Here is a 24,588-nt window from a genome sequence, read left to right on the forward strand (position 1 = left end):
TCGAGCGCTGAGGAGAAACGTGTCATTTTGAAACGCGTGCAGACGGATTTCACTGTTTCACTGTTGTCGTTGACACTGGGATCACTTTTAGGCAGGAAACCAGATACCCGACCCCTGTGCTAAATATTTTTAGAATTTTGCTCTGACGTGTGCGGCGCCCGTCCAGATGGCCAGGATCGAGGCTTGTAGCGTTGGGGCGTGCCCGTTCGGTTGGTCCCCAGGAAGTGTTCTCGAGACTCTGCACTTCTTTAGGTCCTCAGAAAAGGTGCAAGCACAGGTGCGAGGTGGAGGGGGGGTGCGAGGTGGAGGGCGGTGCGAGGTCCCAGGGTCCTGATGTGGGAGGTGGAGTCACCGAGGAGTGCGTGGATGCAGATGGCGTGATGTGAGGTCCGCTGTAGGGGAATGGTGATGCAGGGAGAGAGCTCCGGGGAGCAGGCAGGTCCACAGGCAGGTCCACAGGCAGGTCCACAGGCAGGTCCACAGGCGGGTCCACAGGCAGGTCCACAGGCAGGTCCAGAGGCAGGTCCACAGGCTGGTCCACAGGCAGGTCCACAGGCAGGTCCACAGGCAGGTCCAGAGGCAGGTCCACAGGCAGGCAGGTCCACAGGCAGGCAGGTCCACAGGCGGGTCCACAGGCAGGCAGGTCCACAGGCGGGTCCACAGGCAGGTCCACAGGCAGGCAGGTCCACAGGCAGGTCCACAGGCAGGTCCACAGGCAGGCAGGTCCACAGGCAGGTCCACAGGCAGGCAGGGAGGAAGCAACGCTCACGGACGAAATGATCTGGTGATGAGCAGGAGAGAAACCAGTGGCTTTATGGGAGACTTGGTTGTAGAGTGAGTTCACCTGCTTCACCTGTGGAGCAGAGGCCACGCACACACACACACACACACACACACACACACACAGCACAGACAGGAGGAAGAACACAGACAGGGACACAACAACACACACAGAAGGAAAACTCAGGGCTGCCGTGGTGGAGTCAGGACAGATTGTCCAGTTTACCGGAGGAGAAGCGGGTAAAGGAGCCCAGTGCGTGGCCTTTTACGTGACGTAGGGTTACTGTAGACCTCATTAGGCCTCAGCTCCATCCATGCTCCAACTCTTTGGCCGTGGTCGGATCATCCTGGCGTTACAGGCGGAGTCGGGCGTGTTCACTCTGTATCTGCACATATTTCACTTCCAAAACCCAGACGGTGACGTGCAGCACTGAAGGCACGCGGCCCCTGATGATTAACTCTTCGTTCTTACGGAGACGTGCTCCTGTGCCGCAGCGGAAGACGGCGCACGGAGAGTGAAAGAGTGTGTGTGTGTGTGATTAAGTGATACAGTGTGTGATGCACGGCTTCACATCTGTTGACTATGGTGAGTCTGCAGTCACATTAACGACTGCCTCAGAGCAGGCTGATCGTCACACACACACACACACACACGCACACACACACACACACACACACACACACACTCTCTGACAGGTGCTGTGATCTGAGAACCCATGGATCGCCTGTATAGTCCTGGCGCTCAGTTACCTCTTTCATGTGCCCCTCTGGCCTCAGGGGCACTTACCGTGTGTGTGTGTGTGTGTGTGTGTGTGTGTGTGTGTGTGTGTGTGTGTGTGTGTGTGTGTGTGAAGGTGCTGGGCTCGTTCCTAGCCTTCAGTGTGCTTCATTACCACCACACAGAGTTCCAGCCTGCCCAACAACACATCAGAGAGACTGGGGAAAGTAGGAGGAGAGCGATGTGGAAAGATGAAAGAATTGACAATGAGACAGAGACGAACGGAGAGGAGAGAGAGGGAGACAGGATGTGAGGGGGTGAAGCTGACAGAAGAGTGTAGGTAGGCGCTGCAAAAGCTAAAAAACAAGAAATTCGAAAAGAGAGAGAGAGAGAGAGAGAGAGAGAGAGGGAGCCAATTTGACGGAGAGAGGTAAAAACAGAGAAAGTGAGTTTTTGTGTTTGTTTGTTTGAAGCTGTTCCAACAAAAAGCACTTTGAACCAATAACACTAATGAAGCACAGAGAGGGCTGCAAACACCAGCAGGAGTCACACACACACACACACATGCACACACACATGCACACACACACACACACACACACACACACACACACACGCGCACACAAGATGAGCAAGAAGTGGAACTGGAAAAGCAAGTAGTTATGGTTTAATAGATTCCTCAACAGTGTTCATGTCGTTGTGCGTTCGGATTTTCCGTTGTTATGGTTAAAACTCCGCATTCAGAGCGTTAAACGCAGTAAACAGCTGTTGTTTTGTCCTGAGCAGAGACTGAAGCACTCTCCCTCTGTGTGTGTGTCTGAATCTGTGCTTCTCGGTGTTGATCGCTCGTCCGATCACGACATGTCGGTACAACGTTCTGTGAGAGCTGTGTGGAGACAATCCCAGCCCCTTTCACACAGCCTGTTCTTTGAGGGGCTGTAACCCACCTTAGTTACGCCCCACGTCTGCGTGAAAGGCACGGAGACAGAGTGTGTGTGTGTGTCTGAATCTGTGTTTCTCGGTGTTGATCGCCCGTCCGATCACGACATGTTGGTATAACGTTCTGTGAGAGCTGTGTGGAGACAATCCCAGCCGACGACTAAAGCCCCTTTCACACAGCCTGTTCTTTGAGGGGCTGTAACCCACCTCTGTCACGCCCCACGTCTGCATGAAAGGCATGGAGACGGGGTGTGTGTGTGTGTGTGTGTGTGTCTGAATCTGTGTTTCTCGGTGTTGATCGCCCGTCCGATCACGACGTGTTGCTATAACGGTCTGTGAGAGCTGTGTGGAGACAATCCCAGCCCACGACTAAAGCCCCTTTCACACAGCCTGTTCTTTGAGGGGCTGTAACTCACCTTTGTTACGCCCCACGTCTGCGTGAAAGGCATGGAGACAGAGTGTGTGTGTGTGTGTGTGTGTGTATGTGTGTGTGTGTGTGTGTGTGTGTGTGTGTGTGTGTGTGTGTGTGTGTGTGTGAACGGGAAAGCCGACAGGACACAAGGACACGCAGTCGTTTAAAGTTGAGTTTCTTTGAAAACAGGGACAGTGCACATTAATAACATTACTGTAAATGCATTTAATCAAGAACGCCTTCTCTCCACACTCAGACTGTGTTTATAAATATATAAATATATAAATATCTATATGTGACTGGCTTCATTTAGTGTTTGACGTGACTGAAGGCTGAACATCAGCCCCTGGATCCCGGTGGTTTCTCCCTCAGCAGCGTCTTTAAACGCGTCTCTCCGTAGATTGAGGAAACATCCAAAGGCACCGCGGAGAGCTCACCGTGTACCTGCGCTCTGCCTTCATCCTGTTCTCAGAAAATGTCCTCAGCGCACATTTTAACAGACTGAAGGGCTGAAGTGAAACCATGGAAACGTACCAGACCAAAAACTCTCGTGGCTGAATCACCGGGGCACAATTACTCCGCTGCCTCAGCCTCCTCCCTGCTGTTGCTTCTCTCCATTTTCAGTCCCGTCTGTGTTTCAACGGAGAAATGCAGCAACAAGGCGGCCGTCTTTCGATCCGACCATACGGAAGAGCCGGTGTTCAAACCTGCCCGATGTGCTGTGCATCACACAGCATCAGGGTCTGTTCACTCAGCTCTAATGTGCACGCTTCCTTTTTATGGTTTTCAGACACAGTCGACTGCAATTTTGATCCAACACCAATTAAAACACTCAACTTTGTCTTATCATTGGACTGTGGCTCAGTGGAAGAGTGGGTCATCCTCCATTTGAGAGGTCGGCAGTTCAATCCCTACCTCCCCTGGTCCACATGATGAAGTGTCCTTGGTTTTCAGACACAGTCAGCTACGATTTTGATCCAACACCAATTAAAACACTTAACATGGAATTAGGGATGTTAATGATTAACTGATCAGCCATTGACCGACAAGAAAAGGATTTGTGATTGGTTAATACTGGGCGACTGTGGCTCAGTGTCAGAGTGGGTTGTCCTCCGTTCGAGAGATCGGCAGTTCAATCCCCACCTAGCCCGGTCCACGTCTCAAAGTGTCCTTGGGCAAGACACTGAACCCCGGATTGTTCCTTGTGCTGCTCATGGGTGTGTAACTGTGGTGTGAGTGGTTAGATTATATAAGTATAAGTCCATTTACTCAGTTAAAAATACATTCAACAGTTTATTTTAGTTTTTTAAAACAGGAAGAAATAGAAACATGAATACAAGTCATGTTAGGACATTTCAACCGCACCAGTCTTTCAGTGGAGAGTCTTATTGGAGAGCTTAGCACAGCCCGAGTATCATTACTGAAACCAAATAAGCAGACGTTAAAGAAAAGGACGAGACAATAAATGAGTTGGTGGGTTTACAGACGTCACCAGGACTGTGATGTTTGAGTAAATGGAGAAATCCCAGTCAGCTCCGTGTTGTTTCATAAGGACGTGTTCACATGATGGTGTTCGGTGGTGGAACAGGGTCATCTGGTGCTGTTTTCACGCGGGGTGGGGCCCCCGAAGCTCCGTCCTTACCTACGCCCCTGCACAGGAAATACGGTTTAAAGTGAAATGAAAGACAGACGAGCAGAGTTTGACTTTCTTTGAATAATGATGAAGTAATTCTACGTATCACATACAACAACTGAGGATTTCCTGCAGCTGTGAAGCAGCGACCGTTCCCGTGACCTTTAGTTTAGTGTAAGGCTCCGTCTCCTCAAGGTATCATGAGTAGCGATGTCCGATATTATCGGCCGATATTGAGCTAAATATGTAATATCGGGAATTATCGGTATCAGGTTTTAACAGCCGATGTTTGTTCTGTAGGCTTCAGCATTTCCGAGTGTACCTGAATGCAACACGGGACGTTTACAGGCGCGTGCTTGATGACGTATAACAACAACAACACGCTAGACTCGTAGGTTGCTAACCGTGGCTAACAAGCTTCAGCTCGCCCGGTGCATGAGATGCTCGAGGTTTGGAAGTATTTCCAAGTGTCACCTGCACAGTAACACAGTGTCACAGTAACAGCAGATATCGGTATCAGAAATTAAGGGTTGGACAATATCAGAATATCGGATATCGGCAGAAAAGCCAATATCGAGCATCCCTAATCATGAGGCTTTTGTTTTGTGCTGTTTGGATCAAAGCAGGGAACGAGCAGTGTTCAATCAATGAGCTGATGTGTGTTCCTTCACGGTCTCGTGCAAACTGTCGTTACACGCGACACATTTTAACCATGCGTCTGTTTGTTTTTCCTCAGCTGGACAAGAAAGAGATGACGCCGCCCTTCAAACCTCAAATCACGGACGACTACGGCCTCGAGAACTTCGACACGCAGTTTACCAACGAACCAGTGCAGCTAACGCCCGATGACGAGTACGTACCGCCTCCTCCTGCACTCACAGCACTGCTCCAGTGGAACCGTAGTTACGTTAAAGTCGACCTCACGGGGAGGGTTTAAAGAGTGTGCGGGGGAAACTGAAGGTCTGTCTGCAGGGACTTGACGTTCGCCTCAGGACACGTCTGTTGTGTCTTTGTTAGGAGACGTTTGGAGTCACTGCATGACGGTAACCTGACAGCAGGGAAGGATGTTTCAGGTCTCTGTGATGTTGACAGTAAAGTGAAATGTGTAAATCAGTAACTAGCTGGAAAATAAGCGTACAGCTTTACAGCAACTTTTAATTCCTCTCACTTCTTGTGTAGGAAATGAACCAGAAGCCTTTTGTGTAGATTATATACGTTCCAATCACATCGCACCTTTACTTTTTAGGAGGATTAAAAAACAAGGACACGACAGTTTGTTAATCTGAACAAAGACATTAAGGCTGCACTCCCACTGTGCCTCCGTGCCGTGCCCCAGCACGTGTCACGGCTAAAGTCTGGTTCCTTTGACCAGTGTGAGTGCAACCGTACCGCGTCTAGGAGCGGCTCGCTTGCCGTCCACGGCCCGTTTGGGAGAGGTGGGCTTTAGTAAAGCACGTTTGCACGTGTACGAGCACGAGCGTGCGCACGTGTACGAGCACGAGGCCTACGGCGGTTCTGAGGTCATTTCCTGTGCGCCTGTTGGGACGTAGAAAAAAGAAGGAGGGACCATGCGCGGACATTTCAAACAATGGCGGTGAAAGGTTCACGTTGGTGTGATGCGGAGGTGGAGTGTTTACTGCAGATTTGGTCGATGAAAAGATTCAAAAACAGTCGACAAGACGCACAAAAACTCCGAGGTCTACGGAAAGATCTGGAAACAAAGCCACGCATCGCCATGACGTCATCAATGCGTGTGACGTGTTACGGCGTGATGACGTATAGGCAGCAAGAAGCATTCTCCGAGGCCCAGGTAGTGTGAGTACAAACGGGCCTGGAGGGGGGGACAAGGACCCTAAAGCACGGGGCACGGGACGGAGGCACAGTGGGAGGGTGCCCTGAGTCTCAACAGTCTGTGATGGGGAGAGGGGGGGTCGTCCCGGTACGGTGCGGTCAATGAGACGTTCAGTGAGCATCTGGCCCTACTCTCATGCGCAGAACGCTAAAACTGGTAAATGGGCGCCGCCAAAAGAGCCAATGGGAAAAGTCTGAAAGGTCGAGGAAGCACACAACACGAGAGCACGTGCTGCTGCTGCACGGTGTAACGTGCTGGAGCGCCGCTGTTCTGAGACCTGTCCGCTGACCATCTCTACCTCCTATCAGCGTTCACTTCAGACTGTGAGATAAAGCAAAATTAGGATTGAATCCAAACATAAATAAGAGCCATTCAAGCTGTCAGGCGTCGATGTAATCAGACGCCGTTCTGACTGTACATCATTGAGCTGTACTGTCTGACAGGGCGCGGAGCAACGCGGGCTCCCAGTGTTAATTGGAGCCTTATTAAATGCCCATCATGCACCGTGCCCGTGACACATTTCTTTGGGTAGCTGCCGCGGCTCTCCCTCGGTTTGAAGGTGCCGTACACCTCCGCTGCTCTCTAGACAGTGAACTTCAAACCGGTGTCGGAGCGGGTGCGCCTCGCAGCTCATTAAGGGGCTGCAGCGAGACGGCTCTGAAGCTCATCCCGGCTCATTTGTGACAGCGTTTGACGACAGGAGGCCGTGACTGACTTTTTAGGCAGGCAATTGTGGAAGTGCTTGGCGTGGTGCGGCGCGGGGAGGAGGGGGATGAGAGGGAGAGCGGGGCGGAGAGCACACTGCCAGTTCAGTAGTGGAGATATCAGCCTGGCATCAAACACGGCGGCACATCAAAAGAAGACGCATGCCTCCTCCCTGCGTCTCGCACTTTATCTCCCTACCCCTTTCTCTTCCCTCTGTTACCAAGGAGAGGGGCTGATGTCGCCCACTCCTGCTCCAGGAGGGGCTGACGCAAAAAGCTCCCCCGTCTCCCCTCTCTCCCACTCGTGACGGGCTTGGCACAGGAAGAAAGAGGAGCGAGAGCCGTGCGAGGGGGGAGACGGGTAAACCCTCCGTGTTAGAGATTTACATTGTGACATTAAGAGCCAGATTTGCTGGGGGGCCTTGCCAGCACGCTGAGGGGGTGGGGGTGGGGGGCTTTAGTCTCCTGTGCCAGCTCCTTGTCTTATAAAATGGCCGTCTCAGCCGGTGCCCAGAGAAGCCCACGCTCTGCTCTCTGCAGCCTCGTGAACACGGGGGCTCGGACCACAGCGCTGCTCTGCTCTGTCGTGTGAACCTGAGGCTCCTCCCACTGATTCATCGCATCGTTTATTATTTCTTACCTTCATTTCTTTCTTTTCCGGTAATCACATCGATCACTGTTGGAGCCTGGTCGTTAGAGCTCGATGCATATCAAGCGTCAGGGCCGGGCAAAGATATTTTATTATCTTTAGCATCGTGAGGGAATCATATACGGGGGTACACACGTTACATACGTTCTCTAAATTGACACAACAAGCAGATTAACTCAAACTTCTAAGAGCATTTCATCTTCAGCCTATTATCCGGGGTCACAGGGGTTTAGCTTTAGCAGGGACCCCAAACTTCCCTTTCCCGGGCCACATTAACCAGCTCTAACTGGGGGATCCTGAGGCGTTCCCAGGCCAGTGTGGAGATCTAATCTCTCCACCTGGTCCTGGGTCTTCCCCGAGGCCTCCTCCCAGCTGGACGTGCCTGGAACACCTCCCTAGGGAGGCGCCCAGGGTTCATCCTTACCAGATGATCCTGAACCACCTCAACTGGCTCCTTTCAACACAAAGGAGCAGCGGCTCTACTCCGAGTTCCTCACGGATGCTGAACTTCTCCCCCTCTCTCTAAGGGAGACTCCAGACCCCCTCCTGAGGAAACCCAGTTCACACGCTTGGACCTGGACCTGGTTCTTTGGGTCCTGACCTGGACCTGGTTCTTTGGGTCCTGACCTGGACCTGGTTCTTTGGGTCCTGACCTGGACCTGGTTCTTTGGGTCCTGACCCAGCTTTCAGGACCACAGGTGAGGGTAGGAACCAGGACTGAGGGTAGATCCAGAGCTTTGCCTTCCTCAGCTCTCTTTTCGTCACAACGGTGCGGTAGAGCGACTGCAGCTCCGCCCCCGCTGCTCCGATTCTCCGGCCAAACTCACGCTCCATCGTCCCCTCACTCGTGAACAAGATCCGAAGATTCACATTAAATCATCAACATGATATAAAAATGTATGTCGTATATGTTTTTCTATATAGTTTCTATATAGTTTCTATAGACGGATATACGGGAGGGAGGGACAGTGGGAGGGCGCCCTCAGTGTAACAGCACAGGACACTCTTCAGGCCGGCTCTCCAGTGACTGATCCATCAGGCACTTGTTCACAGCGTTAGCCACGTGGCTACTGCTAGCAACAACAGTTGGGAGAGGGTGCAGTGCAGTCCGCATGTGGAAGTGTCCTTGGGCGTGACACTGACCCCCTAAATGCTCCCTGTGCTGCACATGGGTGTGTGCATGTGGCGTGCATGGTTAGATTAGATCTCCCTCTTCCTCCGTCCTCCTTTCTTCTGCTGTTAGCGTTCAAGTGTCCACACTTTTATCATCGTTTACGCTAACGTTAGCTCGTGATAGCTTTCCTAGGCTGCTTTGATGCTCTCCGGTTAGCTGTGATGCTACGATATATGTCTAGGGCTTTTATTGTGAAAGGTCCTCCTTCTCTCCTCACTCCTCTCCTCTCCTCTTCCTCTTCTCCCTCCCTCCTCCTCTCCTTTTCCTCCTCCCCTCTTCCTCCTCTCCCTCCCTCCTCCTCTCCTCTTCCTCCTTTCCCTCCCTCCTCCTCCCCTCTCTCTCCTCTCCCTCCCTCCTCCTCTCCCTCCCTCCTCCTCTCCTCTCCTCTTCCTCCTCTCCCTCCCTTCTCCCCTCTCTCTCCTCTTCCTCCTCTCCTCTCCCTCCTCCTCCCCTCTTCCTCCTCTCCCTCCCTCCTCCTCACCTCTTCCTCGTGCATCTGGTAACGCTTTAAAGGAAAGAAGGAAACATCTTGGATCCTTGAACACTGTTTGTTTTGGTCTCCTCCCAAACCCTCTCTCTCTCTCTCTCTCTCTCTCTCTCTCTCTCTCTCTCTCTCTCTCTCTCTCCCTCTCTCTCTCTCTCTCTCTCTCTCTCTCTCTCTCCCCTCTCTCTCTCTCTCTCCCTCTCTCTCTCTCTCTCTCTCTCCCTCTCTCTCTCTCTCTCTCTCTCCCTCTCTCTCTCTCTCTCTCTCTCTCTCCCTCTCTCTCTCTCTCTCTCTCCCTCTCTCTCTCTCTCTCCCTCTCTCTCTCCCTCTCTCTCTCCCTCTCCCTCTCTCTCTCTCCCTCTCTCTCTCTCCCTCTCTCTCCCTCTCTCTCTCTCTCTCTCTCTCTCTCTCTCTCTCTCTCGCTCTTTGTGGTTATTCTCTCCGTCCATCTGTTCTCTCAGAAACTCAGAAATAGAAAAACAGCCTTTATCTAAACGCAGGTTTTGTTTTGGTGGTTGACCCCCCCCCCCACCTGGTACACGGGGGGGGGGGGGGAACGCACCTATTGTTTTAACTTCAAAGTGTCTGAAGGAGCAAGAGGCCTCATCTTTGGGCTTCAGTTCCTCATCTCTGCATCATCACCACACACACACACACACACACACACACACACACACACACACACACACACACACACACACACACACACACACACACACACACACACACACACACACACACAGATGGGTAAACAGCCTGTTGCTGGTTGTGGGGTCACGCTCCGTGTACCTGTGATTATGTCTTTGTTAGCGGAGGCGACGCACGCGGGAAACAAAGACGCTCGAGTTCCTCCGCGGATTCGTCTCCACACACGTTCTTTCTGTCCGTCTCACTTAAATCACGCAGTAAGAGACAAATTCAGTCGTTAAATACGGAGACAATTGTTTTTCTGTAACAACTATTAAGGTAGAAATCCAGCAGAGTCGCTTACCTAATTTCCCCTCGGGGATAAATAAAGTTATCTATCTATCTAACAGCCGGACGTGGCTAACAGTGGTTAGCTCGGGGCAGCACGGTGAAGGCATTCAAAGGTCTTTTTTAACCACTAATGCTGCTGAAAATAACAGCAAACCTCTGCAGCAGCATGAGAAGAGTCCCTACACACAACATAGCAGCAATAGATGCAAAATGACTAAAAATAGACGCGAAATGAGTCAAAATAGATGCAAAAATGACTAAAAATAGATGCAAAATGAGTTAAAACAGATGCAAAATGACTAAAAATAGATGCAAAATGAGTGAAAATAGATGCAAAATGACTAAAATTAGATGCGAAATGAGTCAAAACAGATGCAAAATGAGTCAAAACAGATGCAAAATGAGTCTAAAGCTGAGCGAGTGGATTCAAAGCGTGGGGTAACGTTTGGAGACTCTTGGTTCAGAGCGTGGTCCAGATCTGCGTCGGTGATCTTGTGCTCAGGGTTCGTGATGAACAGCCCCTTTAACCTCCTCCCTCTGTCTCCTTCTCCTCAGGGACGTCATCAAGAGAATAGACCAGTCGGAGTTTGAGGGCTTCGAGTACATCAACCCTCTGCTGCTGTCCGCGGAAGAGTCCGTATGAAGGGGAGACCGGCTTCCTGCTTCGCCCACCTACTGTCTGTCCGCGCTGCAGCCTCAGCCAAAGGCCACTCTCCAGCCGACTCCCACAGGCGGGGAGGAGCAAAGGACACCAGGGAGGACTGAGTCGCCTCCGGACCTTGTCAGCGAGGCAGACTGGAGACGGGGAACGTTTCCTCCCTGGACCGTTGGGGTCGTTTTGTTGGGAACTCTTCTTTTCTTGGCTTCTCCGAGGAAAACACAGACACTGGACTTCAAGAGCATTCCCTGTCGTTACGTCGTCTTCCCCTTTTCTTTTCCTCCCACGGCTCCGTTCCTCTCCCGTCCTCGTGTCCGTCCTCATGTCCCTCCTCATGTCCGTCCCCGTGTCCGTCCCCGTGTCCGTCCTCATGTCCGTCCCCGTGTCCGTCCTCGTGTCAAAGCACGGCCGAGCTGTTTGATTCTGTGCCTGCCGTCATGAACACGCGTCCGCCCGTCTCACATCCATCCCTGGGTAAATATGACAGTTCTGCGGAAGAACTTGAGATTTTACGTGCACTTTGTTTTGTTTTTTATCTTGTAGGGGGGGGGGGAGGGGGCGGGCGGGTCGGGGGGGGGGGGGGGGGGTCTTACACAAAACAAGAATGTACAATGACAAAGGACAAACATAAGTTATTATTGTGTATTATAATGTAGGTAGTGAATCCAGAGGTGACGACACGAGTGGCACATTTTCACCGTAACCACCAACATTTGCTTTTGTTATGGTTTCATGGGGGAGGGGGGGGGTGATGGTGGGGGGGGGTTACTGGGAGACAACCTTTGATTTAAGAAGTGCCTCAAAGATCGTATTAGCTACCGTGTCTCTGATTGCACTCGTCTCTTATTGAACGTTTCTTCGCCCGTCCCGCTTCAGGAGGAAGGTGAAGACCGACTGTAACCATGACGACGCTCCCGACAGGGGCGTGTCCAGACCATTCAAATTTAAAGTGGCGTCAATATTTTTGGAGCACAGCAGCCTAACCACAGTCCTGACACATGACTGAGGCTTTTTATTTTTCCCTGAGTCACAGAATCAGCATTGAACCGATGATTTAGGGTCTAAATCCACAACAGTAGCATCCAAGCTAACGCGGCTAACGCGGCTAACGCGGCTGCAGCTGGAGGCAGCGAGGGACGAAATGCTAACGTGTAAAGCTACATGTTGCTAAATGACCGTTGAGATATGTCACAGGGCGACACGGTGATGTGGTGGTTAGCACTGTCGCCTCACAGCGAGAGGGTACCTGGTTTGAATCCCGGCTGGGGCCCTTCTGTGTGGAGTTTGCATGTTGTCCCCGTGTCTGCGTGGGTTTTCTCCGGGTTCTCCGGTTTCCTCCCACAGTCCAAAGACGTGCACGCGTTCATTGATGACATGACATGAATGTTTGTCTGTCTCTGTTCGTCTCTATGTGTCCTGCGATAAACTGGCGTCCTGTCCAGGGTGGACCCCGCCTCACGCCCGATGTCAGCTGGGATCGGCTCCAGCCCTCCGCGTCCCTGACAGGGACAAGCGGTTGAAGATGAATGAATGAATGAACAGTCTGCACCCCTACAGTCGTGTGTTAGCGACGACACCCAGTGATGAGGCGTCTTTAGAAACCGACGAGTTCAAGTCATCGGTTGAAAAACAAAGCGGTGCATCGGTTTCGGCCTCCGCGGTGTGTTCAGGCTCAGGTCCTTCTGCACCAGCTGCCACCGCGTGACCACCTGCAGCCGCTCGAGAGAACGATCACGTGACCGGTCGGTTGTGCCGTCTTGGGCTGAGTGTGTTCCCGTCTGTGGCTTTACACGGTGCAGCTGAAACTCTCTGTTCCTTTGGTTAAAGAAGTCTTTGTGAAGTCTTTAATGATGTTTAAAGTAACGGTGAATGCTGTAGGTCTTTGCAGATCTCCGTGCACCGGTGACGTAGTGAGCAGGTGAAGGGCCGACAGCAGAGACTCAGACTTACGTTGTCTGAAAAGCACAGGACCCGGACTCCAGAGCAGGAAAAGGAACCCTTTCACGTCACACTCGTACGTTTAAACACACGTGTTCGTCACATGGACACGAACAAAATGCTTCTCTGTTGGTTTTAAAGCCGGTACTTCAAACAGACGTCTGTCGGCATTTCGTCACTTTAGATTGAAGTGATTGTTCCGCGTAGTCCTCGTACAGTCAGTTAAGTCACATTTTAAACACTTAAGAGCTTCAACTTGATTTAATAACTCAAAAACAATTGGTAGAGTATCGATTACTCGTTATTTCACCTTCCAATAGGTTTCATACTGAATTGTACAACATGACCGTGACCATGCAGAGTGCACACGCCAAGGAACACGCCAACACATCTGCGTGTGTGGACAGAACTATGTGCGTCTGTGGCCTCCTCAGTATCAGGTATAGACCTGTAGCGGGGAATATTTGGGTAAATCATGATAAAAGTCCCAGTCTGCAACATTTGTTTGATTGTATTCACCGAAGCCGACGCTCTGCTCCGACAGAACGACATGAATTCACGTTTTTAGAAAGAAAAAACGCGTCTCTACGTGCACGTAGAACCTGCTGTTTGTTTTGCGAATACTCCACCGCGCCCGTATCATCCTGTCCACTCAGCACAGGTCACAGTTCGTGCTCACGCCACAGACCACATGCACATGCCTCAAGCTAGCATACGCTAAATGACGTTAGCAGTTGCTATCTGTGAGTAAGTTAGCCAGGCTACCTCCAGGTAGCGTTCACTCCATGCTGTTTAGCGATGAGAGAAGACAGGATATGGTGCACGTGCACTGACGAGCACTCGATGGGAGGGAGGGAGAAGCTCGGATGTTGAGGGGGAGGAGCTTGATGGGAGAGAGGGAGGGGCTCTGTGGGAGAGGCGTGAGAGTTGCAGACTGCAGCTCTAAGTCCTAGTGTGGTCTCGTCCTGCTCACGATGGGTGACGTTAAATTAAACGTCTTCTTACCGACTGAAATGTATCAAACACTGACGATCGAACACGTCAAATATCAAACGTTAGCATCAAATGCTTGATCGTCACAAATGTCTCGATGTGAACCAGGAAACCACAAAGGGTTGATATTGAACACGTGCACTCGGAGCTTAAAAGACGGTTTCTACGCCTCAAACTGAAGAATCGACAGGAAGTAGTGTTTTGGTGTTGCTGTTGAGTCTTGAGTGTCGTGTTAGCATCAAGTTTGGGCCGTTTGGATGAATGAGGAAGTCTCTGGGTGTGTTTGTAACCTGCAGCCGATGGTGCAGCAGTTGGCCCGTGTAAAGCCGCCCCGACACGCGCTCCGCCCTCTCTAACACCAGCGGTTCGGGGGCTCGGCCCGCCTGCACTCTTATAATCCATCAAATCTGAAACGTCTCTTCCCCAGCTGCTGATGACAGGAGTTCATTTGCATACAGTGAAGTTTTAAAACCGTTTTGAGTTCAGGCAACTTCACACTTTGCCTCCTTTTCACACAGAAAGCAACACGTTTGCAACCAAACAGGAGCGCGATGCCGCTAGAAGGCCGGGATCGAACCGAACGCTTCTGTGAAGATCCCCCACAAGCGCGGATTAAAGCCGCAGACGGGAGGAACTCCTCGTGAGCGTCGTGTCGGTCTCTGAGTCTGTGCTCCTCCCGGGAGAAGAGCTTCCTATTGGCTGAGGTTAAATTGATGCGATCTGACCCGTGCTAATGTGAAAACGGCGTAACAGGATTAATTAGCTGCTCCGGAGTCAAACGCTCTCATTTAGCTGCAGGGCAGGAAGGGAAGCGACAGAGAGGGGAGATAATGAAACAGCTCCACAGTCACTGATTAGTTCACAACAACACACACACACACACACACACACGCAGACACACTGGTGACATGGCAAGAAGCTAGAAACCACCTCAACACTGGAGGACGCTTCCTCCTCGAACCCCCAAACTCCGTCTCATCTGCTGCAGTTTGATGAACGCCACGTTCTGTCGCTCTGCACACATTGATGCGTACGATGCGTACGCGGTTTGTTTTTGTACCGAGGGACCAACGGAGGAACCGGGAGTCCTTGACACCACTTCACAGAACAGCGGGAGCCACTCAAACACGTCAGAGCAGGAGAAAGTGTGTGTGAACGTGAACACACACACTCGTCCAGTGTTTCTGTTCTGGTGGGAAACGCTTCGTTCTGCTTCACTGCATCTTTGTAAATATGTGTAATTATTAAAAATGATACTGGTTTTCCGTGAACCGAGTCCTGGTTTGTGCAGACGCTACAGTTTCGTGTGTGTGTGTGTGTATGTGCGTGTGCGTGTGTGTGGGATTTAAACGTTAAGTATATGTTCGATCACCTGAGGATTTAATGCATTGGTCATGAACAGGTGATGTCATAGTCTGTGGTACCTATGGTCCGTCCGTGCGTGTGTGTGTGTGTGTGTGTGTGTGCGTGTGTGTGTGTGTGCGTGTGTGTGTGCGTGTGTGTGTGTGTGTGTGTGTGTGTGTGTGTGTGCGTGTGTGTGTGTGTGTGCGTGCGTGAGTGTGTGAGATTTAACGTTATGTTTGTTTGATCACCTGAGGATTTAATGCATTGGTCACGAACAGGTGTGTCATAGTCTGTGGTACCTATGGTCCGTCCGTGTGTGTGTGTGTGTGTGCGCGTGTGCGCGCGTGTGTGTGTGCGTGCTTTCATCTTTTTCTTCATTTACAAAGACTTTTTTTGACTTTCTATAACAAATGATGCCATGACTGACTTAGTCCGGCTGTCCTGTGACTGACTGAAGCAGTTTTCAACAGGTTTAAATTTGACTTTTTACTTTTTTAACAAACTGTATTTGACTTTTTGTGGCGTTTACTTATGGACACACTTGTGGCTCATCTTCTGTGGACCACGGTGTCAACACAGACCACGATGAGCAGAAGGAACTTAATAGTTCTTGTTGTTTTTCCGGGGACTTGAAATCCTTCAGAACCCTTTTCGGGCGCCCTCCCACTGTGCCTCCGTCCCGTGCCCCAGCACGTTCCACGGCTAAAGTCTGGTTCCTTTGACCAGTGTGAGTGCAACCGTACCACGTCTAGGAGCGTGTGATGTGTGACGTGTTACGGCGTGATGACGTATAGGCAGCAAGAAGCATTCTCCGAGGCCCAGGTAGTGTGAGTACAAACAGGCCTGGAGGGGGGGACAAGGACCCTAAAGCACGGGACGCGGGACGCACGCACAGTGGGAGGGCGCCCTGAGTCTGTAATGGGGCAAATACCTGCAAAATTCCCACCTAAAATAATACAAATGATGTGTGAATGCAGTGAATCACACAAGACACAAACTCTGTCAAAGACTCATTTTAACTTAAATCATTCATAGAGAATTTATTCAGATGATAACAAACGTGTCGAACATACAGAGTTATGGTGAGAGCAGCTTTGTGAGGAGCACGGTGCTGATTTCAGTTCCTCTTGACCGGCTCGAACCAAAGGCATCAGGGGATCGAGTGCACGGGCTCAGGTCGAGCCACATTTGGGAGTCCTGTGTGTGTGTAAACGTGTGAAACGCTCCAAACTGACCCCGTCCATGACAGGAAACTTCCTCCCAGTGTCCATGTTTGTCCTCAGGAGTCCCTCCGTCAGTGTGGCAGCTCAGTGAACCGTGTTCTCCGTGCACGCTGCTCTCTGGTATGCGCCCTTCACCCAGTGTGATGCTGGAGTGTGTGTGTGTGTGGGGGGGGGGGGCTTCTCCTGGACAGCAGCCAGCTTCCTGTCGCCTCACCAGGTCATGTCCACGTTCACCTCCGACAGACACTGGGCCAGGTGGCCGTCGCAGTCCATCTGTGTGAACCTGCAGGGGGACGAGGAGACAGTGAACACACACTCTCACACAAAGGGTAGAAACACTGAATACTTTTGGTGTCAGGGCCCAAAACTCCGCACTGATCACAAGCAGAGAGGTAGTTCAGACTTTGTTAGTGACTGTTGAGCGGAGAGAAGGGTCTGCAGCGATGCTAGCGCCCCTGAGGCTGTGATAGACCGTCTTCTTTTGAGTAACAACAAAGCAGCAATGGGCTCCTTCCACTGTAATGGACTTTACTATGAGAGGAGCTGGTACAGGGGCCAGTAGGTAAGTCTTTAAAACACTCTTTAATAAACTCTGGCTTCACTAACTACGCTGATGACGCTTTGTTGTGTGTGTGTAGGGACTCTTCTCATGTGTATGTGTGTGTGTGTGTGTGTAGGGACTCTTCTCATGCTGCTGCAGAGGTTTGCTGTTATTTTCAGCAGCATTAGTGGTTAAAAAAGACCTTTGAATGCCTTCACCGTGCTGCCCCGAGCTAACCACTGTTAGCCACGTCCGGCTGTTAGCATCTCTCCTGAAGTTCAGTGAATGCAGGATGTTAAATAATAAAGTTACTCGTGGTTATGATCGAGCCGCCCTTTCACACTCTGATCTGTTTGTGCATCTGCGGAGAACACGTATAAATGCCCCGCAGTCACAGCCGTGTGCAGTGGGACCGGAGATCTCCCACGTTTGTCTGGTTTCATTAACAACAAACCGAAGTGTGTTGCATCTCTCACCCGACAGGGAACTCCAGCAGGCACATGGGGCAGCTCTGCAGCCCTCCCCCTCCCCTGACTCTCCTCTGCACCTCCTCTTCATCCCGTCGCTCCTCCGCCCGCGGGAGAGACGCTCGGCTGTCAGACGCCTTCACCTGATCAGTGAGGAGCTGCCTGTTCACCGGCCCCGTCTCCTCATCTCCCCCGACACCTGAGGGTCTGCTTGATGATGCCGGCGCCTCCCAGCGGTGGAGGGACAGCTGTGGTCTCTTAGCGGGGGCTTGGCGGGGTGTGCTCTCGTCATTATGAGTGACGAATGACTCTGATGCAGGCTCGGTCTGTACGGAGAGCTCCTGCTGGGAGGAACTGAGCCTGAGAGGGTCTGGACTCCAGGAAGTCCTCGGAGAAGGTGGAGCAGGTTCAGGGAGGGGAGCCACCTCTTCACTGAGGTCGCACCACCGCGGTTCATCGGACTTCAGTGCAGCAGGTCTCTGAAAAGAACAAAGGCAAGACTCAGGGCCAGCAGCCGACAGAAGGCGTATTACACAACCCACGCTAGTATGGATCCAAGAGTGGAGACAAATGGCGCACTCCCACTGTGCCTCCGTCCCGTGCCCCAGCACGTGTCACGGCTAAAGTCTGGTTCCTTTGACCAGTGTGAGTGCAACCGTACCGCGTCTAGGAGCGGCACGCTTGCCGTCCACGGCCCGTTTGGGAGAGGTGGGCTTTAGTAAAGCACGTTTGCACGTGTACGAGCACGAGCGTGCGCACGTGTCCGAGCACGAGGCCTACGGCGGTTCTGAGGTCATTTCCTGTGCGTCTGTTGGGACGTAGAAAAAAGAAGGAGGGACCATGCGCGGACATTTCAAACAATGGCGGTGAAAGGTTCACGTTGGTGTGATGCGGAGGTGGAGTGTTTACTGCAGATTTGGTCGATGAAAAGATTCAAAAACAGTCGACAAGATGCACAAAAACTCCGAGGTCTACGGAAAGATCTGGAAACAAAGCCACGCATCGCCATGACGTCATCAATGCGTGTGACGTGTTACGGCGTGATGACGTATAGGCAGCAAGAAGCATTCTCCGAGGCCCAGGTAGTGTGAGTACAAACGGGCCTGGAGGGGGGGACAAGGACCCTAAAGCACGGGGCACTGGAGCTTCACTGATAATGAGAGTTACTGTGGTTCTCTCAGACTGAAGCATGATGACATACAACACTAAAGCCCACGCACACACACACACACACACACACACACACACGAGTTCTAACACATGCAACCGTGTGTGTGTGTGTGTGTGTGTGTGTGTGTGTGTGTGTGTGTGTGTGTGTGTGTGTGTGTGTGTGTGTGTGTGTGTGTGTGTGTGTGTGTGTGTGTGTGTGTGTGTGTGTGTGTGTGTGTGTGTGTGTGTGTGTGTGTGTGTGTGTGTGTGTGTGTGTGTGGAGTCTTGTGGTGAGTTTCATCACATTCACTGTAGGAAGTGTTGAATGAGGAGCGTTTAAAAGTGACGTACCGCTGGAGATGGATGTGGCAGATCAGGGAGCAGGTCCCAGGGCGGGTTCTCCAGGCCCGGCAGAGCGCACCTCAGCGTCAGCGCCCACAGAGCCTCCGCAGCAGGGAGCCGCCCGCTGTCCCACCACGCCGCTGCAGGAGCCCCTGACCTGTGTGAGGCAACCATAGACTGGCTTAGCACCTGCAGACCACAGATCACAGACTCTCTGTCTCTCCAGCGTGTGTCACCATCACTAAACCTGCAGAAAGTTCCAGATATTTGCTCATAAAAGAGTTTCCAAGTGCGTAAAAACACAAGAGAAATGTATAAAAACTATATTTTACCTTTTAAAGTAACGAGTACGGAGGAGCAGGATGTGATGACGGGCTTTTCCTCTTCTTCTAAATTATTTTATATGCATTTTTAATCCGTCAGTGAAATTATTAATGACCCTCTCTTTGATCTGAGGCATCGTCTGCGTGTGTAAATAACAGAGAGAGAGAGAAGAGTCGCTCCACGCCGCGTGTGTTCAAACATTAAAGGCTTAAACGCACTCGCAGCTGCAGAAACAAGGTGATTTTTTAGAAAAATCAACTGTTTGACGTCGTGTTTCCTCCTCCAGAGCAGATTCTGTCAGACGTCGTGTCGTTGGTTGATTGTGTGCAGCTCATCTGAACACTGTTACGTGTTAGCGTGCTCTCAGGGAGGGAGGATGCAGCGTCACAGGGGTTAAAGTCGGACAAAAGCATCTAAAGTTTATATAAAAGTGTTGATTAGATTGATGTAAAACAGGGGAAGTCTCCGTAAACACCGTCCTGCTCGTCTCAGACACACACGCTTCATTTATTTGGTTCAGATTCACTGTTGAGATTAAATAAATCCTTTAAAAATGCTAAAATCTTCCACATTAAGTTCTGTTTTTGTTGTTTTGACTCAGTGTCAGAGAGAAGTGGACTCAGTTCTGTACCTGAGGTGTTTATGTGACGTCTCTGTGGCACAGCGGCAAAATAACGAGGTTTGAAAACAGGTTTAAATGTCATTTAATCAGCAGCACAGAACGAACTGCTCGTGAAGGCTTCTGTGTGTCGGTACGAGTGTGAAGCTGTGGAATATTCTGGATCTCCGGCTTCAGCGACGCCAAAGCGTTTAAACTACTGTACAAACGCCTCAAAAGCAGCTTCAGTCCAAAGCAACTGGACTTGGTTCTTTGTGAGGAAGACGTTTCACCTCTGATCCAAGAGGCTTCATCAGTTCATGTACGCATCTGACCAGGACCAGGACCAGGACCAGGACTGGACCAGGACCAGGTTCGAATTGGGGCGGCAGTAGTTCAGTCCATAGGTGACTCTGCTGGGAACCGAAAGGTCGCTGGTTCGAGTCCATGTGTGGAGCTTGAATGGAGCGTGGACTGTTGGCTGGAGAGGTGTCAGTTCATCTCCTGGGCACTGCAGAGGTGCTGTTGAGCAAGGCACCGAACCCCCAACTGCTCTGGGCGCTGATCCATTGGCAGCCCCCTCGCTCTAACATCTCTCCATTAGTGTGTGTGTGTGTGTGTGTGTGTGTGTGTGTGTGTGTGTTCAATGTGGTCACCTGTAAATAAATATACCTGTGTATAAACTGCTCCTATAGGTGGAAACAACAGAATATCACCTATAACACGAGGGGGTGCATCACGGCACCACACCGGGACACACACTGGGACACACACCGGGACACACACCGGGACACACCGGGGGGACACACCGGGACACACCGGGGACACACACTGGGACACACCGGGTCTGAATCCGGACAGAAGCCCAGCAGCCGTGATGTTCGGGTCCGGGTTCAGGTCTTTACCGGTGTAACGGGGAACACATCACCCACCTGCCGGGCTCTGCTGCGGGCTCACCGCGGGACAGAGCGGCGGGACCCCGGTCCAGAGGCTCCGTGAGCGGCGGCACCGCGGGGTCTCTCCCCCCCGGTTTGTTCCGCTTCAGTTTGGATCTGAAACTTTTTTCAGCCATTTCAGAAACTTCTTCTTCTTCTTCTTCTTCTTCTTCTTCTTCTTCTCCTCCTCCTCCTCCTCCTCCCGGTGTCACTGCAGCGGCTCGGGCGGGAGCGTCGCCCCCTGCTGTTCAGGAGGAGCCACTGCTCATCCCCGCACTGCTCCAGGGCCGGAGAGGGACTTTCTGGGTCACCTGCCCGGGAGGGGGGACCGGTGCAGCATGCACACACACACACACACACACACACACACACACACACACACACACACACACACAGAAGAAACACTGTAATGCAGAACAAGTCAAATGGTGGTGTTCATCCATCCATGATCCATCCATGATCCATCCATCCATCCATCCGTCCATCCATCCATGATCCATCCGTCCATCCATCCATGATCCATCCATCCATCCGTCCATCCATCCATGATCCATCCATCCATCCATCCATCCATCCGTCCATCCATCCATGATCCATCCGTCCATCCATCCATGATCCATCCATCCATCCATCCATCCGTCCATCATCCATCATCCATCCATCCAATCATCCATCCATCATCCATCATCCATCCATCCATCCATCCATCCATCCAATCATCCATCCATCATCCATCCATCCAATCATCCATCCATCATCCATCCATCCATCTCTGGGTATATGATGATGTGATGTCACTCTGCTCAGATGTGATGTCACTCTTCTCAGATGTGATGTCACTCTCTTCAGATGTGATGTCACTCTGCTCAGATGTGATGTCACTCTCCTCAGATGTGATGTCACTCTGCTCAGACGTGATGTCACTCTCCTCAGATGTGATGTCACTCTGCTCAGACGTGATGTCACTCTCCTCAGATGTGATGTCACTCTCCTCAGGTGTGATGTCACTCTGCTCTCTGCTCACAGTGATGCCGGTTACATCACACACAGCGCTGACTGTGGCGCTGACTGTGGCGCTGACTGTGGCGCTGACTGTGGCGCTGACTGTGGCGTTAACGGGACGCACTCACAGTGGAAAGTAACAGTCATGGTGACGCTGGGACCAACGGAGCGGCTGCAGTTATGCAATGGAAAGAAAACAGGGGAAAGCTGGAGCGAGCGGAGGGAAGGAAAAGAAAGGAGAAGAACGGAAAACAGCACTTTGGGGGAAAACCTGCCACTCTGAAACAAGGTGAGAGCGACTTCGTGCCCCAGGATGAAGATTCCAGAAGGAGCGCGGCTGAAGAGCTGACGCGGACCGACCCGGGCTGCTACCTCAGCCGCAGAGAGGAGGAACCACACAGGCAGGGCAGCGGGCAGGGCCTGCGAGCACGCCGCTGCAACCGGCGCCCGGAAAGAACCGTTAGGTCATCCCTGTCACGTGACGTGGTGTTGTGCTCTGCTGCCATGGCAACAGCGAAGATGATGATGATGAGGAGAGTAAGAGTGAGGTAGTTTACCAGTTTCCACAGTCACAGAACTCTCAGGTGCTCATCCACGACTGTAATCTTGATGCTGTGCCTCAGAGTCTGCTCGCCTGTGGGGGAGGATCCTCCCAGACCCCCCCCCCTCCCGCCTGGAGCTGCAGTTTCAGCAGAGTTTGGCTGAGGACGCCACAGGAGCAGCAAAGTCCTCAGAGCTGGACTTTGAGTCTGTCTCCCTTCACTGTAACGACCTGTGGGTTAGAGAGAGACGTTACCTGAGACAGAACTCCCTGCTCCTCTGAGCCGTGACACAGCATTTTATTAACACACATCTCACACACGTCTCACACACGTCTGATCTGATGGTGAATGGAAATAAAATGAGTCAAACAGACGAGTCGTATGTGGGTTTGTCTGCACGTTAACCTGAGACAGAAAAAGAGTCAAAACAGATGCAAAATGAGTCAAAACAGATGCAAAATGACTAAAAATAGATGCAAAATGAGTCAAAATAGATGCAAAATGAGTCAAAATAGAAGCAAAATGAGTCAAAATAGATGCAAAATGACTAAAATAGATGCAAAAAAAGTCAAAATAGATGCAAAATGAGTCAAAACAGATGCAAAAAAAGTCAAAGCAGATGCAAAATGAGTCAAAATAGATGCAAAATAAGTCAAAACAGATGCAAAATGACTAAAAATAGAAGCAAAATGAGTCAGAACAGATGAAATTTGACAAAATAGATGCAAAATGAGTCAAAATAGATGCAAAATGACTAAAAATAGATGCAAAATGAGTCAAAATAGATGCAAAATGAGTCAAAATAGATGCAAAATGACTAAAAGTAGATGCAAAATAAGTCAAAATAGATGCAAAATAAGTCAAAACAGATACAAAATAAGTCAAAATAGATGCAAAATGACTAAAAATAGAAGCAAAATGAGTCAGAACAGATGAAATTTGACAAAATAGATGCAAAATTACTAAAAATAGATGCAAAATGAGTCAAAATAGATGCAAAATGAGTCAAAACAGATAAAAAATGAGTCAAAAAAAGATGCCAAATGAATAAAAATAGATGCAAAATGACTAGAAAAGGATGCAAAATGAGTCAAAACAGATGCAAAATTACTAAAAATAGAAGCAAAATGAGTCAAAACAGATGCAAAATGACTAAAAATTGATGCAAAATGAGTCAAAATAGATGCAAAATGAGTCAAAATAGATGCAAAATGAGTCAAAATAGATGCAAAATGACTAAAAATTGATGCAAAATGAGTCAAAATAGATGCAAAATAAGTCAAAATAGATGCAAAATGAGTCAAAACAGATAAAAAAAATGACCAAAAATAAAAGCAAAATTACTAAAGAGATGCCAAATGACTAAAATTAGATGCAAAATGACAAAAATTGAAGCAAAATGACTAAAAATAGATGCAAAATGAGTAGAATAGCGTTAGGGCTGGGGTTAGGGTTAGGGTTGGGGTTAGGGTTAGGGCTGGGGTTAGCATCATTTTCCAGTCATTTTGCTTCTATTTTTCAGTCATTTTGCATCTATTTTGACTCATTTTGCATCTATTTTTAGTCATTTTGCATCTGTTTTGACTTATTTTGCATCTATTTTGACTAATTTTTGCATCTGTTTTGACTTTTTTTGCATCTATTTTTAGTCATTTTGCATCTATTTTCACTCATTTTGCTTCTTTTTTCAGTCATTTTGCTTCTATTTCTACTCATTTTGCCTCTATTTTTAGTCATTTTGCTTCTTTTTTCAGTCATTTTGCATCTATTTTTAGTCATTTTGCATCTATTTTGACTCATTTTGCATCTATTTTTAGTCATTTTGCATCTATTTTGACTCATTTTGCTTCTTTTTTCAGTCATTTTGCTTCTATTTCTACTCATTTTGCCTCTATTTTTAGTCATTTTGCTTCTTTTTTCAGTCATTTTGCATCTATTTTTAGTCATTTTGCATCTATTTTGACTCATTTTGCATCTATTTTGACTCATTTTGCATCTATTTTGACTCATTTTGCATCTATTTTGACTCATTTTGCATCTATTTTGACTTATTTTGCATCTATTTTGACTCATTTTGCATCTATTTTTAGTCATTTTGCATCTGTTTTGACTTATTTTGCATCTATTTTTAGTCATTTTGCATCTATTTTGACTCATTTTGCATCTATTTTTAGTCATTTTGCATCTATTTTGACTCATTTTGCATCTA

At 49.9% G+C, this 24,588-nt stretch overlaps 2 protein-coding genes across 2 annotated transcripts in view; one reads left to right on the forward strand and one right to left on the reverse strand.

The window, feature by feature from the left end:
- prkcz (protein kinase C, zeta) overlaps positions 1-11,008 on the forward strand; it is a gene marked incomplete at its 5' end in the record, with an annotated part of 84,164 nt that extends 73,156 nt beyond the window's left edge. Inside the window, 2 exons of the mRNA XM_083920656.1 lie at positions 5,219-5,334; positions 10,879-11,008. Of these exons, the coding sequence (XP_083776782.1) occupies positions 5,219-5,334; positions 10,879-10,966 (204 nt within the window). The 3' untranslated portion in view covers positions 10,967-11,008. The remainder of the gene's footprint in view (positions 1-5,218; positions 5,335-10,878) is intronic.
- Positions 11,009-16,324: 5,316 nt separating this feature from the next.
- Positions 16,325-21,984, reverse strand: LOC310951949 (uncharacterized protein; the record flags this gene model as incomplete). The annotated part of the gene is made up of 6 exons (XM_083920435.1): positions 16,325-16,762; positions 17,497-17,966; positions 18,988-19,135; positions 20,833-21,079; positions 21,634-21,851; positions 21,941-21,984. 6 exons carry the CDS (start codon positions 21,982-21,984, stop codon positions 16,690-16,692), a joined length of 1,200 nt encoding a protein of 399 aa, XP_083776561.1. The 3' UTR covers positions 16,325-16,689.
- Between the last annotated feature and the right edge of the window lie 2,604 nt (positions 21,985-24,588).

Source organism: Echiichthys vipera, assembly GCF_963691815.1.
Source record: "Echiichthys vipera genome assembly, chromosome: 9".
NCBI lineage: Eukaryota > Metazoa > Chordata > Actinopteri > Perciformes > Trachinidae > Echiichthys > Echiichthys vipera.